At 36.0% G+C, this 16644-nt stretch overlaps 1 protein-coding gene across 1 annotated transcript in view; it reads left to right on the top strand.

Moving 5' to 3' along the window:
- The window catches only part of SREK1IP1 (SREK1 interacting protein 1), a 36767-nt gene extending 20138 nt beyond the window's left edge, over positions 1 to 16629 (top strand). Inside the window, exons 4-5 of the mRNA XM_065905374.1 lie at positions 8247 to 8319; positions 10504 to 16629. Of these exons, the coding sequence (XP_065761446.1) occupies positions 8247 to 8319; positions 10504 to 10693 (263 nt within the window). The 3' untranslated portion in view covers positions 10694 to 16629. The remainder of the gene's footprint in view (positions 1 to 8246; positions 8320 to 10503) is intronic.
- The last annotated feature ends 15 nt before the right edge of the window (positions 16630 to 16644 follow it).

The raw sequence follows: 16644 nt of genomic DNA, 5'->3' as shown, positions 1-16644 counted from the left end.
AGCCATATACCACCTCCTCCCCACCCCCAAAAAAGGATTCTCTGGCTAGCAAATACTAGTAATTTATTTCCAGGAAATCTGTCATTAGCATGTTTATAAAGAAATTTGACCATATTACCTTTTTTCTTTCCTGAGGCATCCTCCTTTCCCCTGCAAAAGAGAACAAATTTCAGACCAACTGTTTAACCATTTGTTTTCCATCTTGTGTATAAAATGACCTTTCTTTGCAGTGGGGTTTTTAAGGATAAAATGTGATGCCATAAAAAAAAAAAAAAAAAATGTGATGCCATATGTGAAAATAATTTGTAAACTACAAAATGCCATATTGGCAGTTGTCACAGTGAAGCAAAATGCAGCTTATTTGAATATGGGTTTAGGCATGGAGTGAGACAGATACAAAATGGTTAAACTTGTTTTTGATCATAAGAGAACAATAAACACCTTAAATTTTTTTAACCTTTCCATATAATGTCCAGTGAAGGTAAGTGGAAAAAGTCAAATGCCAGGGTACTAGGACAAGCTGAGAAGGCAGAAGAAGGGTGGTATCCCAAAGAAAACAGGCGAGAGTAACAGGAAATATGAGTCAATATAACTTCAGGGATAGCTGCTTGAATATATATATTTTTTCTTTTGCTCCCTACTGAAACAACACTAAAATAATAGTAAAAGAATTTCTTAAAGACCTAAATTCACAAGGACAAAGAAAACAAGAGTCAGAAAGTTTGGGTTAGTGCTAGTGGACTCACACTTTAAGAGAGCTCAACCCTTTTAACAGTGTGAAAAGCTGAGAAATAACCTGAGTATATACTCTAAAACCCCCTGAGGTCTTGATAATGAGTATCCTTGGGTACCTCTGAAAGTGAGAATGTAAGACTAAAAACAGGGATTGCTTAAAAGCATGAAGTAGTTAATGCTTCATTCCCTTTTCCTACTCTGTGAAGCCCTGTCGTCTCAGCAGACTGCCACAGGTTTATTTTCTAGACAGGGTCAGATCAACAGTCTTTAAACTGGGACACACCAAACACAAATGAAGATATTTAAGTTAAAGGTTAGATACAGAATGGTGAGAGCCTTCTAGCCATCTTCACCTATTGGTTCCCAGACATATATCACTCAGGCAGAAGATCTGAAGATACATCCCTGAGAAATCTGACCAGCCTAAGAAGAAAGAAATAAGGATATTGACATTAGGGATCCTTCAAAGACAAGATCTCACCAGTTGGCCGGTGAAGTCTGCACTTCTAAGTTTCGCTTGCTAAAAGCTTTTTAGACAGTGAGGAGTGCTAAATTTCTGCAGAAGGATTTTCACATGAAATATAGATTTCAAAACACAAACAAAAAATCAACTCGAGAAATTCATAGTCTGTAGAGGGAGAAAACTTAGCAGAAATAATAAATATTTAGTTTCATAGAAAGAGAAGATCTAGCACGCATGAATATAAATAAAACCAACAAAGGGGCTTTTGAAAATTAAAAATGAAGCAGATATGGAAAACTCGATAGAGTTGGAAGGTAAAGTTGAAAAAAACAAGAGCAAAGTGAGAGAAAAAAGATAGAACAATTGAAGGGTCATTCTAGAAAATACTTCATTCAAATGAATCCCAGAAAGAGAAGAAATAATTTCCAGATGAAAAGGTTTAACAAGTACCAGGCACAGTGTTAAAAATATCCCACACAAAGGACACTATAATGAAACTTAATGTACGATAGAAACTGAAAGATGTAATTCAGATCATTCAGAGTTGAGAATAAGGCAGGTCATAGGTGAAGAATCAGGAGTCAGAATAGTGTACATCTCTAAACCAATATTGGAGGCTAGTAGAATGTGGATCATGCTTTCAATTGTTGGAGAAAAGTTATATCCAAGTTAGGATAATATACCCAACCAAATTATTAATCAAATATGAAAGTACAGTAAAGACATTGTCAGACATTCAAGTCTGAAAAAACAATTTACTTCTCACTCTTTCTCAGAAAACCTCTGGAATAAGTGTTCTACCAATGTAAGGGAATACACTAAATAAAGGAAGACAGGAATGTAGGGAATAGAAAAAATAAGAAGGGAAATTTGTAGCATGCTGGTAAGGAGATATTCCAGAAAGACAGCTGCATCAAAATGGAGAGTAGCCAAGCCACATAGGAGCACAGCAGAAGATTCTAGGAGAGAAAGCCTAACAGCCTTAATTCCACAAGGATACTTTCTACCCCTTTCACCTATACTGCCCTATTTTTAAAAAGACAAATGCACAAGAGTTTAGAATTAGGAAGAATCTTTAGAACAAATAATTTAAAACCCTAGTTTTGTAGAAAAATGAAAACAGGTGACTTTCCAAAGTCATTCGCTGGTCACGATAGAGCCAACATTTCTTGCCGTGATCCAGGTTTCTTGTCTATTTGTCCTATAGTATTTTCATTGCTATGTCCTGCTCTCCTACCTTAGATATCATTCAGTCTGTTGGTTCTTGATCTTTTTGTCCTTTATCACATCAATCTTAAAGGATAAACTACACTCCCATCATGAATAGTGGTTTATTCTAGAGGTGATTTTTCAATCAGAAGACCAGGGATAAATCCACTCTGGGAGAAAGGGGAGGAAGTAGCATATAATACCCTCCAGGACGGAGAGTAGTTGGTGAAGCTTCATTATTAGCATCAGCTTTCTGGCTCAGATGGTAAAGAATCTGCCTGCAGTGCGGCAGGCCCAGGTTCGATCCCCGGGTGAAGAAGATCCCCTGGAGAAGGGAATGGCTGCCCACTCCAGTATAGTAGGGCTTCCTTGGTGGCTCAGCGGTAAAGAATCCTCCAGCAATGCTGGAGACCCAGGTTCGATCCCTGGATTGGGACGATCCCCTGGAGAAGGGAGTGGCTACCCACTCGTGTATTCTTTCCTGGAGAATTCCATGAACAGAAGGACCTGATGCACTACCGTCTATGGGATCACAAAGAGTTGGTCACAACCAAGCAACTAACACACACACAAAGAAGGGACCATATTTATTTCATGATCACCAAATGGAATCCCAGTGTTATTCTTTAATCGCTAAGTCATGTCAGACTCTTTGCTATCCCATGGACTGCAGCACGCCAGGCTTCCCTGTCTTTCACTACCTCCTAGAGTTGGCCCAAACTCATGTCCATTGAATAAGTGATGTTATCTAACCATCTAATTCTCTGCCACTCCTGTCTCCTTTTGCCCTCAATCTTTCCCAGCATCAGGGTCTTTTCCAATGAGGGGGCCAAAGTATTGGAGCTTCATCTTCAGCCCTTCCAATGAATATTCAAGGTTGATTTCCTTTAAGACTGACTGGTTTGATCTCCTGCTTTCCAGGGGCCTTTCAAGAGTTTCTACAACACCACATTTCGAAAGCATCAGTTCTTTGGCGCTCAGCCTTTTATGGTCCAGGTCTCACATCCATACATGACTGCTGGAAAAACTGTAATTTTGACTATATGGACCTTTGTCAGCAAAGTGATATCTCTGATTTTTAATATGCTGTCTAGGTTTGTCAGGGCTTTCCTTCTGAGGAGCAAGCATCTTTTAATTTCATGGCTGCAATCACCATCCGCAGTGATTTTGGAGCCCAAGAAAACAAAATCCATCATTGTTTCCATTTTTTCCAACCTGTTTGCCATGAAGTCATGATCTTAATTTTTTGAATGTTGAGTTTTCACTTCTCTTCTTTCACCCTCATTAAGAGGATCTCTAGTTCCTCTTTGCTTTCTGCCATCAGTGGTATCATCTGCATATCTGAGGTTTGATGTTTCTCCCAGCAATCTTAATTCCAACTTGTGAGTCATCCAGCTCTGCATTTCACATGATGTACTCTGCATGTAAGTTAAATAAGCAAAGTGACAATATACACTGAAAAAAAGATGTCCTTTTTATCGTAGGGGATTGGAATGCAAAAGTAGGAAGTCGAGAGATACCTGGAGTAACAGGCAAATCTGGCCTTGGAGTACAAAATGAAACAGGGCAAAGGCTAACAGAGTTTTGCCAAGAGAACACACTTGTCATAGCAGACACCCTCTTCCAACAACACAAGAGACAACTACACATGGACATCACCAGATGGTCATTGCCAAAATCAGATTGATTATATTGATTCTTTTCTTTGCAGCCTAAGACAGAGAAGCTGTATACAGTCAGCAGAAATAAGACCTGGAGCTGACTATGGCTCAGATCATGAGCTCCTGATTGCAAAATTCAGACTTAAATTGAAGAAAGTAGGGGAACCCACTAAACCATTCAGATATGACATAAATCAAATCCCTTTCAATTAGACAGTGGAGGTGGCAAATAGATTCAAGGAATTAGATCTGGTAGACGGAGTGCATGAAAAAATATGGACAGAGGTTCATAAGGCTGTACAGGAGGTGGTGACCAAAACCATCCCCAGGAAAGAGAAATGTAAGAAGTCAAAGTGGTTGTCTGAGGAGGCCTTACAAATAGCTGAGAAAACAAGAGAAGTGAAAGGCAAAGAGGAGAGGGAAAGATATACACAACTGAATGAGTTCCAAGAATAGCAAGGAGAGATAAGAAAGCCTTCTTAAGTGAACAATGCAAAGGAAGCCCAGTAACCCCTACCCAAATAAAGCATAGATTGGGTCTGAAGCACACAGAGGAAGGGAGTCTAGAGGCTGTGGTTGTTAGTTCCATTGATAATTTGCTAATGTTGTTCAGTCTCTCTGAAAGGGTAAGCTCTCGGTGTGAGTGACTGAGTGCATCCTTGACCTGCATCCTTTAGGTAATCCTAGGGGCTCCTTGAATTCTTCCTTAGAGCTAGAGAGATCTTATACCAACTCTCTTGAATATTGTAAATTTTTTTTAATGATATAATATAATTAAAATTAAAAAAAAATAATATAATTAAAATAGCCAGGAGAAAGCAAATAGTTTTTAGTGTACTTATATAAGTCCTTTGTTAGATGCCTGGTTTACAAATATTTTAATCCCAATATGTAGCTTGTCTTTTCATCATCTTAATAGGTGTTTCACAGAGCAATAGATTTTAATTTTTATAAAGTTCCAATTTATTAATTTTTCCTTGTAGATTGTGCTTTGCTTTCAAGTGTAACTTTTAACCTATCTCTTGGTCTCCTTTACTTTTTTCTAAAGTTTTTATAGCTTTATATTTTACATTAAGTCCTCTATCCATTTGAGTTGATTATTATATGAGATATGAAACTTAGAGCACTTAGTAGTATTTTGCTTAAGAATGAACAATTGTTCCAGCACTGTTCATTGAAAGGCTGTCTTTCCTTCATTGAATTGCTTTTGCCAAAAATAGTTGATCATATTTGTGTGGTTTTGTTTCTGGATTGTCTATAATGTTCCATTGATCTATGTGTCTATCCCTCCACCCATTCTTGTTTAATGTAGCTATACAATAAGTTTTGAAGTTGGAGGGATGGAGTTTTTCTACTTTATTCTTCTTTTTCAAAATTATTTCAACTATTCTAGTTTCTTTTTCTTTCCATAAAAATTTTGGAATGATGTTTTTATCTGCAAAGAATCTTGCTGGGATTTTGATACTCACTGCATTAAGCATGTTTATCAATTTGGGGAAAATTGACACCTTTACTATGTTGAGCATTCCAACCCAAAAATATATGTCTCTATAATTATTTAGATCTTTGATTTCTTTTCTTATCACTATTTACTTTTCAGCATATAAATCCTACATGTTTTATTAGATTTATATCTATAAACATTTCTTTTTTGAAAAATTATAAATGATGTTTTTTTTATTGCATGTCCATTATGAGTATATAGAAATGCAGTTTATTTGTGTATGTTTATCTTTTATCCTTGTTGAACTCACTGGTTATTTCTGGGAGTTTTTGGTAGATTTCTTGAAATTTTCTATGTAAACCATCGTGTCATCTGCATATCAGAACAGTTTCACTTCTTTCATTTTGATCTGTAAGCCTTTTATTTCCCTTTCTTGTCTTATTGCTGTGGCTAGAACTTACAGTACTATATTGAAAAAGAGTAGTGAGAGATGAATTCTTACCTGGATTCCAACCCTAGGGGACAGAAACATTCAGACCTTAGCAGTTAGCTGTCATTTATCAAGTTGAGATTTATCAAGTCATTTATCAAGTAGCCATTCTTTATCAAGTTGAGAAAGTGTCCCTCTATTCCTATTTTGAAAAAGTTTTTATCATGAATGGGTGTCAGATTTTGCCACATGCATTTTCTGTATCAGTTGATAGGATCCTACAGTTTTTCTTTAACCTGTTAATACAGTAGGTTGCATCAATTGATTTTTTAATATTCAGTCAGCCTAGTTAACAGTTATTTGCATCCATGTTCATGAGAGATGTTAGTCTTTTTTTCTAATTTTGTACTGTTTTAATCTGATTTTGGTATCAGAGTGACATTAGCTTCATAGAATATTGAAAAGAGTTTCATTCTCTTCTGCTCATTAGATAAGATTATCTAAAATTTCTATTAATCGTTCTTTGAATGTTTGGTATCACAGCCTCACAAGGGAGGAAGTCTGTGTTCTTCACTCAGCCTTTGACGATGTGGGTGGTGTCACATTTTCTTCTGTGGTGTTTGGCTGGAGAATGGCAGTTATTATCTAAAAGCTTGCTGTCACAATGCAGTCTCTTTTTTGGCCCTTTGACTAGAAAGAGCAGATCCTTGTTGGGGCATTTTTGTCTCCAGGTGTTGACGTTGCCAGGTTGCCAGCTTCTGTAGCTCTTAAGTCTGTGCTGTATAAAGCAAAAAGACATTTCAGGGAACTCAGTACCGGGTCGTTTTCTAGCTTATACAAGAACTCTAGCTAGTGTCTGCCTTTTCACCTTTCAGAGTCGTCTTATGCTTGTTTTTGTTATGTCTGGGATGTGTAGTTATACTTAATGAGAGGAATAGGAAATATATGTCTACTTCACCTTCCTAGAAGCAGTTCAACTGATTTTTTACAAAGGTGAAAAGGCAATTCTGTGTAGAAAAAGTCTTTTCAGCAAATAGTGCTAGGATAAATGAATATTTTTAAAAGTGTTAAGTGAAAGAAGTTGAAAATATTGTATATGCTACATTTTTCAAATGAGGAAAAACTTGAGACTTACATGTAACTTTATTTGTATATGTAAATGTGTGTTTGTATTTAGCTATATATAGAGAAAGTCTAGAAGAACACACACCAAATTGTGTATTTAAAAATCAAGCTAGAAGTGCTCGGGCCTGGTGCACTGGGAAGACCCAGAGGAATCAGGTGGAGAGGGAGGTGGGAGGGAGGATCGGGATGGGGAATACACATAAATCCATGGCTGATTCATGTCAATGTATGACAAAAACCACTACAATATTGTAAAGTAATTAGCCTCCAACTAATAAAAATAAATGGAAAAAAAAAGAAAAAAAATATACAAAATATGACAAATATGGTAAATATAAAAAATTTTAAAAATAAATAAAAATCAAGCTAGAGAACAGTGCGTATTCTCTCCTTCCAAGATACTGACAACGTAAATATTAGTTGTGTTGTTATTGTCCCATTACCCTAGGATTTTGTGATCCTAATTTAGCTTGAAAAGGAAAATTTTTTTTAATTATACCTGATTGTGTTGTTTCATTTCTTAAGGCCTGAAATAGTACTCACCAAACTGTCAATATTGATTAGGAATTAGAAATTAAATACTTGAAGTTTTTAGTAAATATACATAGTTGATTTGAAATTTGTATTAAAAGCAGAATGTTTTTATTAGATTTTTAATGAGTAAAAATAATCAAGAAAGGGGACATTGTTACAAGAAAAGTGCAGATCCTGACCAGTGAAATTCACCAACCAACAGCCAAAATTTTAAAATGTATAAAATGCTAATATCATATATTAACGGATACATGTGGAATCTAGAAAAATGGTACAGGTAAACCTATTTACAGGGCAGGAATAGACACAGATGTGGAGAGCAGACTTGGGCACACAGGAAAGAGGAAAGAGAGGGGTGACTTGGAAGGCTGGGCCTGCCGAATGTGTGCTGCCACGTGTAAAACAGGTGGCCGATGGGGAGCCGCTGTCCGGTGCAGGGTGCTCAGCCTCGGTGTTCTGTGGTGGCCGCGATGGGCAGGGTGGTGAGGGGCGGTGAGAGGACAGCGCTGTATGTATACATAGAGCTAATTCACTTTGTTGTACAACACTCTAAAGCAGCTATACCCCAATTTTTTAAAAAAATGCTTACATACCACAATAATAAATAAACTGATGGTGACCTGATTCTTTCCCCTCAACACACAGGAATTAATGAAGAAGAGGAAAAGAAAAAAGCAAAAAGCAAAGAGAAAATCAAGTTGAAAAAAAAAAGGAAGAGGTATTGTTTTAACTTTTTTTAAAAAAAATAGGACTGAATACAGGATGGATTAAAAAATTTTATTTTTCACATTACAGTCTAGTTAATTTTATATTGATGAGAGTTTGGTTGTTTCAGTAAAATAGCAAAATCCTTCATGTCAGGATTCAAAAATAGAGTCAGCACTCAGGTACCTTAAATTTTCTTTTTTGGAGCAAATTAAGATATAAATAAATAACAGCTCCACCTGCTTCTTTTATGTATTCTGTTTGTGTTCTAGAATTTTTAAATTATGGAACACTAGTCAAGTTTTAATTTGGACATATGTTGAAATTCTTCACATACACATTTTGTCCTCATATATATGAAGTTGGGGCTTAAATGTCAGTATTCTCAGAATATCATTAATTAATTAATAAAGTTAATTAATTAATTGGATTTATGTACCTATTTGCCATGCTAAAAATTCCTTCAGGTCTTTCAGAATTCTCAACTACCTATGATTTTATTTTACTGTCAACTCTTTCAACAGTTGGTTAAAGAAATCGATCCAAAGACTTAAGAGGCAACTTCTTCCTTGGTTCATGAGTGCACTTTCATTTATACCAGAATAAGCATGTACGTATAGGCACTATTTAAGGTATTTAGCAGGTAGTAATATCTAGCTTGGACCTTAGTTCTCTGATGGAGTAGGTTCTGCATGTCAGGTGTTGTCTCTGTAGTTTTTGTAGAGCATGAAATATATGCACTCTTAACAGCTCAGCTACTATACATATTGGAAGTTAACTCACTTTCAGGTATTGAGAGTTAAATAACAATGTTTAATGTAAGAACTAATAAAGGAAGGTAGAGCTCAGTGTATCACGCAGTCTGATTAGCGTATTGTTTTGTCATTTGCGCTAGCACAGCATAATGGATTCCTAGTAGGAAAAGTGAGATTTTCTATTTTCTTCCAAATTTTCATATACTGATTTTAGAGTAACATATTATTTACCTTGGCCTTCACAGACCTCTTTCAGACACAGCCCAGAATTAAAAGAACTTTTCTAAGTACACTTTTAGCAAAGATAATGCCACTTAATGTAGTTGCTATGCTAGCGTTTAACATTCTGCCTTAAAAAAAGAGAATCCAAGTCCGAAAAGGCAAAGAAAAAAGTATAGACAGAGAAGCAGCCCTGGTCAGAATATAGAGGTCAAGAAGGTCTTGAAAACAGGAAAGCAGACAAGAGTTGAGAAAAACAGAACTGAAGTGAGTGCAGGAGAATGCATGAGAAACCAGGCTCGGGAGACAGCCAGCGGCTGGGCAGGCAAACAGGGAGAGGAGGGGACGCGCAGTTCCAGAGGCCCAGGAGGCCCGTCCCCGTCAGGGCATTCGCGGGGAGGCTCTCTGCAGACGCAGCCTGTGGCCTCCTGTCCGCCTCTCCTTCTCCTGTGTGTGGCTGCCAGCTCTTCTCAGCTGGAGTTTAACTTCCATGTTTAGATCACTCAGCTAACTCTGGGGTACCTTTTTTATTATAAATTAACTCAGTTCCTGTTTTGTTATACTTACTTGGGGTTTGGGTAAATCATACTCATTTACTTCGATTATACATTTAAAAGTATCATTTTGTAACTACTGAAAATTATTATGGAATACAACTGTTCATCTGTATCACTCTGTATATAAAAGAATCAAGTACTTTAACTTGAAAAATAAAAAAGAAATAACAGAAGTGCTTTTATTTTGCCGATTTTCAGCTTTCATACATTTATATGGAGGTACAATTATAGCTCTTTTTATATTATTGCATTCTTTGTGGCTCTTTTAAGAGAATAAACTAACAAGTTATTGTATACATAGTGAATTGTGTATATAATGAGAGTGTATAAAATGCCACTTTCTTTGCCTTATAAGAAAGATTTTGAAGGGTACACAGGATGAGAAACCGAAAATCACAGAAAAATGATTTCATCCTTGCTGAATTTAAAACTCATAACTGGAATTGAGCAGAGTAGAGATATTTATTTTGTTAGTTTCTCTGGCTAAGTGGCAAAAATTCTGATTACAGTATTTTAAGAGCACACAGATGTAAAAGGCACATTTCATTTGAGTTTCTTTATACTCTCACCCTGTTCCAAGAAGGATTTAAAGCAGTTTGGATTCCATTTAAATGCACCCATCAGCCATAAATACAGTTATCAGTCAGTATGTATTATTACCCGTAGGTCTTATTCATCTAGTTCCACTGAAGAGGACACTTCAAAACAAAAGAAGCAAAAATACCAGAAGAAAGAAAAGAAAAAGGAGAAAAAGAGTAAGTCAAAAAAGGGGAAGCATCACAAAAAGGACAAAAAGAAGAGAAAAAAGGAAAAGCATTCCTCTGCCCCTAATAGTTCTGAAATCTCCAAAAAGTAACTGAGACTGGCCTGAGCTATTAAATTTACAAATTTAGTTTTGGAAATTATTTGACCTTCTTTGAAATTTGCCATATAATTATGCTTTGCAATAAATCACAGCCATTTCCATATAGACATTTTTCATATATAGGACCATTAATGTCTGACAGTATTTTAATGTGCTATGATTATAGAGTATTGAATCAGTCTTATTACTTGATAGCCATGCCCCAAGTATGGATATCTGTGCAACAAAACTCATGATTTTTGGTATTCCTTTCTGTGTTAATGTTATTACTTCATAAGCTGATTGTAAATTGCTTTACTACAGTCAACACAGGCGGTCTACCTAGCAGTAAATGAATATTGCTGGATTAAGTGTCCATCTTCCAGTGATAAAGCGAGGTAGGCTTGACACTGAAAATTTTAAAAGCTTTATATCCTATGATAATGTATTACTATTAAGATAATGAAATTCTTCACTTGGATTTTTTTTTTTGGATGTCATAGGAGATGAAGCTGCTTTATTGGTCTTGACTAGAACTTTTTAAATGAATGGTGTCAGCAGGAATATGATAAATAATGAAAATATTTATAACAAAATTTCACTGTTTTCTGAGCTGCAGAGTTTCTAGTACCTGCCTCCTTCGTTTTTGTAACAAAATATTTCTTCCTTGTTTAAAAAGACAAGTCTAGTTCAACCTATTTGTAAGTCTGGTAGAGATGATGCTGTGTTGGGCAGGATTTTTAGGATAGACTCCGGGGTTGTTTTACAAATGTGCCATATTGGCATATCTTAAAGAGATACCTCAAACACAGAGTTTTTTATTTAGAAGGACAACAGCTAAATCTTCATTAGGACTGATTTTTATTGTATTCAGTATATAAATTTTATGAAGCTTGTTTCTATGAGTAATGTGGAAATTTTTATAAATGTGAACATATATATTTATTTGTCTGAAATAATTTGTAGTTTTGAAGCAGGTTTCCATTGAATTTATGATTTCATAATATGACCAATTTGGGGTGTTTCTCTTACTTCAGTCATAAATCTCAGGAGCAGTGACAAAAATTTAGGATCAAGAATTTTATTCTGTACTTTTTAAAATTTAATAGCCAGGGAGTTACATTGTGAAAGCCTTTATATAATAATGAAATATTTTGTATGAGTCAGCATTGTCAGACACATAGTAGTAGGTATAAGTGTTTCTACATTTTTTTAATTTCACAATGATCAGTGTTACTTACTTTGCTGAACACTCCAATATCCCTTATGTTCTATAAGTTAAATACTTTTTATTGTAGCAGCATCGAATGTCAGCTAGTTATCATGGCACAGCACCAAAGATTGCCGAGTACCTCACTGTGGTGCAGTTACAAATTGGTAGCCTACAGATGTGGCTGTAGGTGTATTCATAATGATGAAATCAGGTAAGTGTACATAACCTCACAGGCTGGAAAGGTGGGCTGATTCTTCCTTCACCCAACAGCTCTAGCTGGCATGACCTCAGTAAGACTGGGAGAGCCTCATAGCTCCTCTGAGCATGTGCTTACCAGGCATAGACTCTAGGGAAGCTACGTCCACATCCCTGTTCTAGCATTGCAGTCACGGATGCTGCCACACTTGGAGCTTTTCGATAACTCAACTTAGTCTGGTGGCCTCCTTTCAAAGACATCCACTTGTTTAAATGTGTTAGTCAGTTATTTGGAGAGAAACACAGAGCTGTTAGGTTGTCGAGGGTTTGTTTTGCCTTTGCTGTAGTTTATTTTTTAAAAACGGTACTTTATGAAAATACAGTCCTTTGGTTATCAGGATGAAAAAAAGTAAAAAAAAAAATTTCCAACTTTAAAAAGATGATTAGAAAGTGCTACATGCAAATAGATGGTCTCAATTGTATTGATGGTGTAATGTCATTAAAAGTGATCATTGTAGTGACACAGAGTTAATCCAGTTATTTGTAAGTTTTATTTCTTTCAATTATAGAGACAATAAATTGGCTTGTCAGATTTGTTTTTTGAATGGTGGCATACTCAGTGGCTCAGGAGAATCGTATAAGACTCGGCCTTCATTAACTACTAAAGTTTGCAAATTGAAAGATTTTAATGTTGGGTAATTTTTTTACTCCCAGAAAAAAATCTTGGAATTGTTCTTGATTAAATTTCCCATAGTATGAGAATAGTTTATGAAAGATCTCACCTGAATAAAATACATTTGTTTTTACTAAAATAATTTCTACTACAGTGATCTTGTTATTATTAGGATTAGATGTAAATCTCACTAATATATTGCAGGGGTAAATTAGTGACATTTCCTCTCAGGCAATATGTAACATAAGGAAAATTGAACTTGGTAGTAAAAAAAATCCAAAAATCCTAGTCATTCTGACTACCTGTGTGACCTTCAGCAAAGTCATTTACCTTGTCTGGGCTTTGATGTCTTTCATCTATAAAATATTGTACCAAATTATCTCTGAGATCCCTTGTAATCCTTAATATATATGATTATCAATGTTTTAGTAAAATTCAAATATTATTTTAGAAATTATATTCATTTAGGAATATAAATTATTATATTCATTTAGAAATTGCTGCAGATAAGCAGGTAGCATTCTGTAATGGTAAAGGTTGAATTTATTAATATAACTGTTAAACACATGTCACTTCTCGAAGCAGATAATTGACATTTGGTTCACATCCTTACCACTCAGTGTATGTCATTTTCGCTAGAGGCAGACAGAATTTATTTTTAGATTTGTATCTATAACCTGATTATCTGAACATTTTGAGACTATTGCTTTTGAGCTGATGGACCTACACCCTCCCCAGTTCCCTATTTCTTTTTTCCATATCATCTGTTGGCTAAAACCTCTCAGAGAGATCCCCCGTTTGTCACAGAATACGTATCTGTTTACATCTTTGGTTCTTTGAGGCTAAGACATCAATAAGTAAAACAACTGTGTGTATCTGTATTTATGAGTCTCTCAAATTACATGCCTTAGGTTACCTTAAACTAGGTTGATGAGTTATCATTAATAGTCAAGATAAATGCCATTGAGTCCTTTCTTCAGTAAACATTTATTGAGAACTTAGCATGGCAAACACTAACCAGGGATACAGAGATTAATAAGACACATTTGCTTCCCTGAAAGGAATTCAGAGTTTAGTTAGTAGGGGAATCAGCAAATTCATCATTAGGTGTTAAGTGCAGTAATTGGAAGACTTCAAGGAGTAGCTAAGAGTCTGGAGAAGTTAGAAGAAGCTGCCTAGAAAAAGTAATGCCTGAAGTACATTTTGATTGAGGACGAGAGTGGAAGTTGGAGCAGTTCCTGACAGAACGAGTCCTGTGAACAAAACCCACAGTAGACAAGGCTAGGGGGTGTGTGTCGAGAATCACAAGCCTTGTGTAGGACAGGAGTGGTAAGAATCAAGACCACCATTCTAGGTTCTTAGTATAAGAGAAAGAGGTTTTATGTTCCATGTTTGGGAGCTTGGACTTTATCTGTAAGCAAGAGACCCCACCAGAGAGTTTTAAGAAAAGAAATGCTACAGTCCCTGGGGTTGCAGAGTCAGACACAACTTAGCAACTGAACAATGAACAAGGAAAGAAGTGACTTTTATTGGGGTTTGGTTCCATCCATTTCATAATCCAATTCACAGTTTTTAAAGGATGAACTTGCTTTCATCAGAAGCCCATGTAAAGAATAATTTGAAAATTTGATTTTCTGTTATTTGGTGTCTTATTCTAGGCCCACTTTTCTTTCTAAGTTCTGATTATTTCTAAAAGCTACAGTAACTTAAGTTTTCTAAAAAGCTACTGTCTTCTTTATCAGACCCATCCCCAGAATGGTACATAATTTGGAACGCTTTGCTTTTAAGTTTTATTTTAGGTTATTTTTGACAGAATATATTCTGTCGTAATGTTAGTATTTTTGGTCAAAATAAATCATTTAAAATATATATTCCAATGTACAGACTATAATAATTCAGTAAGCCTTCTTTTAATATTTTGTCTCCATATAGTGAATATCATGAAGCACAGCTGCTTCAAAGTCACAGTGTCACACACGGCCCACTCAGTGAGCCCTGTTGCTCCCCCTCGGGTTCCCTGGCGCAGCAGGGAGTGCTCCACAGACTCCAGCCGATACGAGTGCTGAGACTTGATTTTTCCCGGGCATTTGGCATCCAAGAATAGTAGGGGATTTTTATGCCCACTAAGTGATACTTTCACTTGCAAAGCCCAGGGTCTTCAGCCCTCATTTGTCTCCTCCTAACTCCTCCAGAATTTTGCAGAGTGCCAGAGAATTCGGTTGCCTCCCTGAGAGCACAACCCATGATGCATGCCCAACCCCAGCTTGCCTTTCCGAAAGGTTGGGAAGAGTCTGGGGAATCAGGAAGATTTTGCTGGCCCTGCCCGTCTCTTAAGTTTCCTGCTGCTTATTCCTTATGGCCTCTGCTCTTGCCCTTATGCAACAAAAGTAGACTAGCCAGTGCCTTAACTAACTTTCTCAACTGAGATTTTCACCTGAGGCAACATCTAATTAGTAATATAACTATTATTACCTGTGTATCAAGGTAGCCAATTGTCTGGGATTTTTTTTTTCATCAAAGCTGGATCTGAGATCAAGAACTACCCACAAACGCTTTGTGTGCTTTCTCAAAAAATAAATGAAAATTCTTTGCTTTTATAACCACATAAAATGTCATTTTTGTAGTGGAAATGTTTCAACTTTCAGACTTCACACACACTCTGGGCAATTTTAACGTTTAAACATTGGCAAAACTGTGTTCCTTTTGAATTGGAAATACAACACAGGCAGTAGGATGTTGCAATAATGACCTGGAATTATGCTGTCAATTTAGCCACATGTGGCTGTTGAAATTTAGATTAATTAAATGAAAAAGTATTTCTTCAGTTGCACTAACCACATTTCAAGTGCCCAGCGGCCACATACGGCTGGTGGCTACCTTGCCAGACAAGACTGATACAGAAGGAACATTTCCGTCATCACATAAACCTCTACTGGACAGTGCTAGAATTCCCAATTCTTGGTAGAAATTTTGACAGGCTAATGATCAAAAGTTTCTAACCCTGAACTTTGCATGCCAGAGAGAAATAAAGCATTCCTTACCTGCCCCCTACCCTAACAAATCAGAGTGTATTTGGCACATCTTGAAAGACTAGTCTTCCAACTACAGAAACTTTGTACAACACAGTGGATATGTTTAGCAGAGCCAGCTTAAAATTAATTCTTTTTTTTCCCTATTGAATTCCATTATACGACCAGGTCTCCATTCTTATAATAGAAATCGTATTTATGAATAAAAATCTTTTAAAGCAGGTTTAATTTGCAGAAACTGTAGTTTTATTTCTAGATGTCTAAATGGTATTACTGCAGTAGACTTAGGTGGGACCAGAGAAGTAACTTGTTTGCTTTATAACTTTCATTCTAGAAATTCCTTAGGAACTTTATCAGTGAAGGATTTTTATTACCCCTTGGTATACAGAAAATATTTATCATGCAGATTATACATGATGATACATTTTGTTATCGAATGTTAGTTTTTATAAAGGCAATAATACATTGTATGCTCAGCAAATCCTCTGAAAAAGGCATGGGTTGATTTCTAAGAGACTTAAGAACATACCACTTCTCGTTCATAAGGCCACCTCTCTGAGATTTACCTTATCCAGTACCATCTCTTATAAAAATAACTGCCTCCAAGAATGAGAAACTTGTGAAATGCTGGTAATGTGACATAAACTTCTCATTGTTCCTCACTGACATAGGTGTGCTAATCTGTGTTACTGATAAATTCTATAATTTCTCCTGAAATGTTAGCATAATTTCATGTAATGTAGAAACAACATTAATTAGCAAATAAAAGTAAACTTACTCACGTGGAAATCTATCAGAAACCTAGTGGATATTTAATAAATTAACTGAATGATCAAAACTGTGACTGTGTCTT

Source organism: Muntiacus reevesi, chromosome 14, assembly GCF_963930625.1.
Source record: "Muntiacus reevesi chromosome 14, mMunRee1.1, whole genome shotgun sequence".
NCBI lineage: Eukaryota > Metazoa > Chordata > Mammalia > Artiodactyla > Cervidae > Muntiacus > Muntiacus reevesi.
Note: the sequence above shows the minus strand (reverse complement) of the source record. Positions and strands in the feature narration are given on the sequence as shown.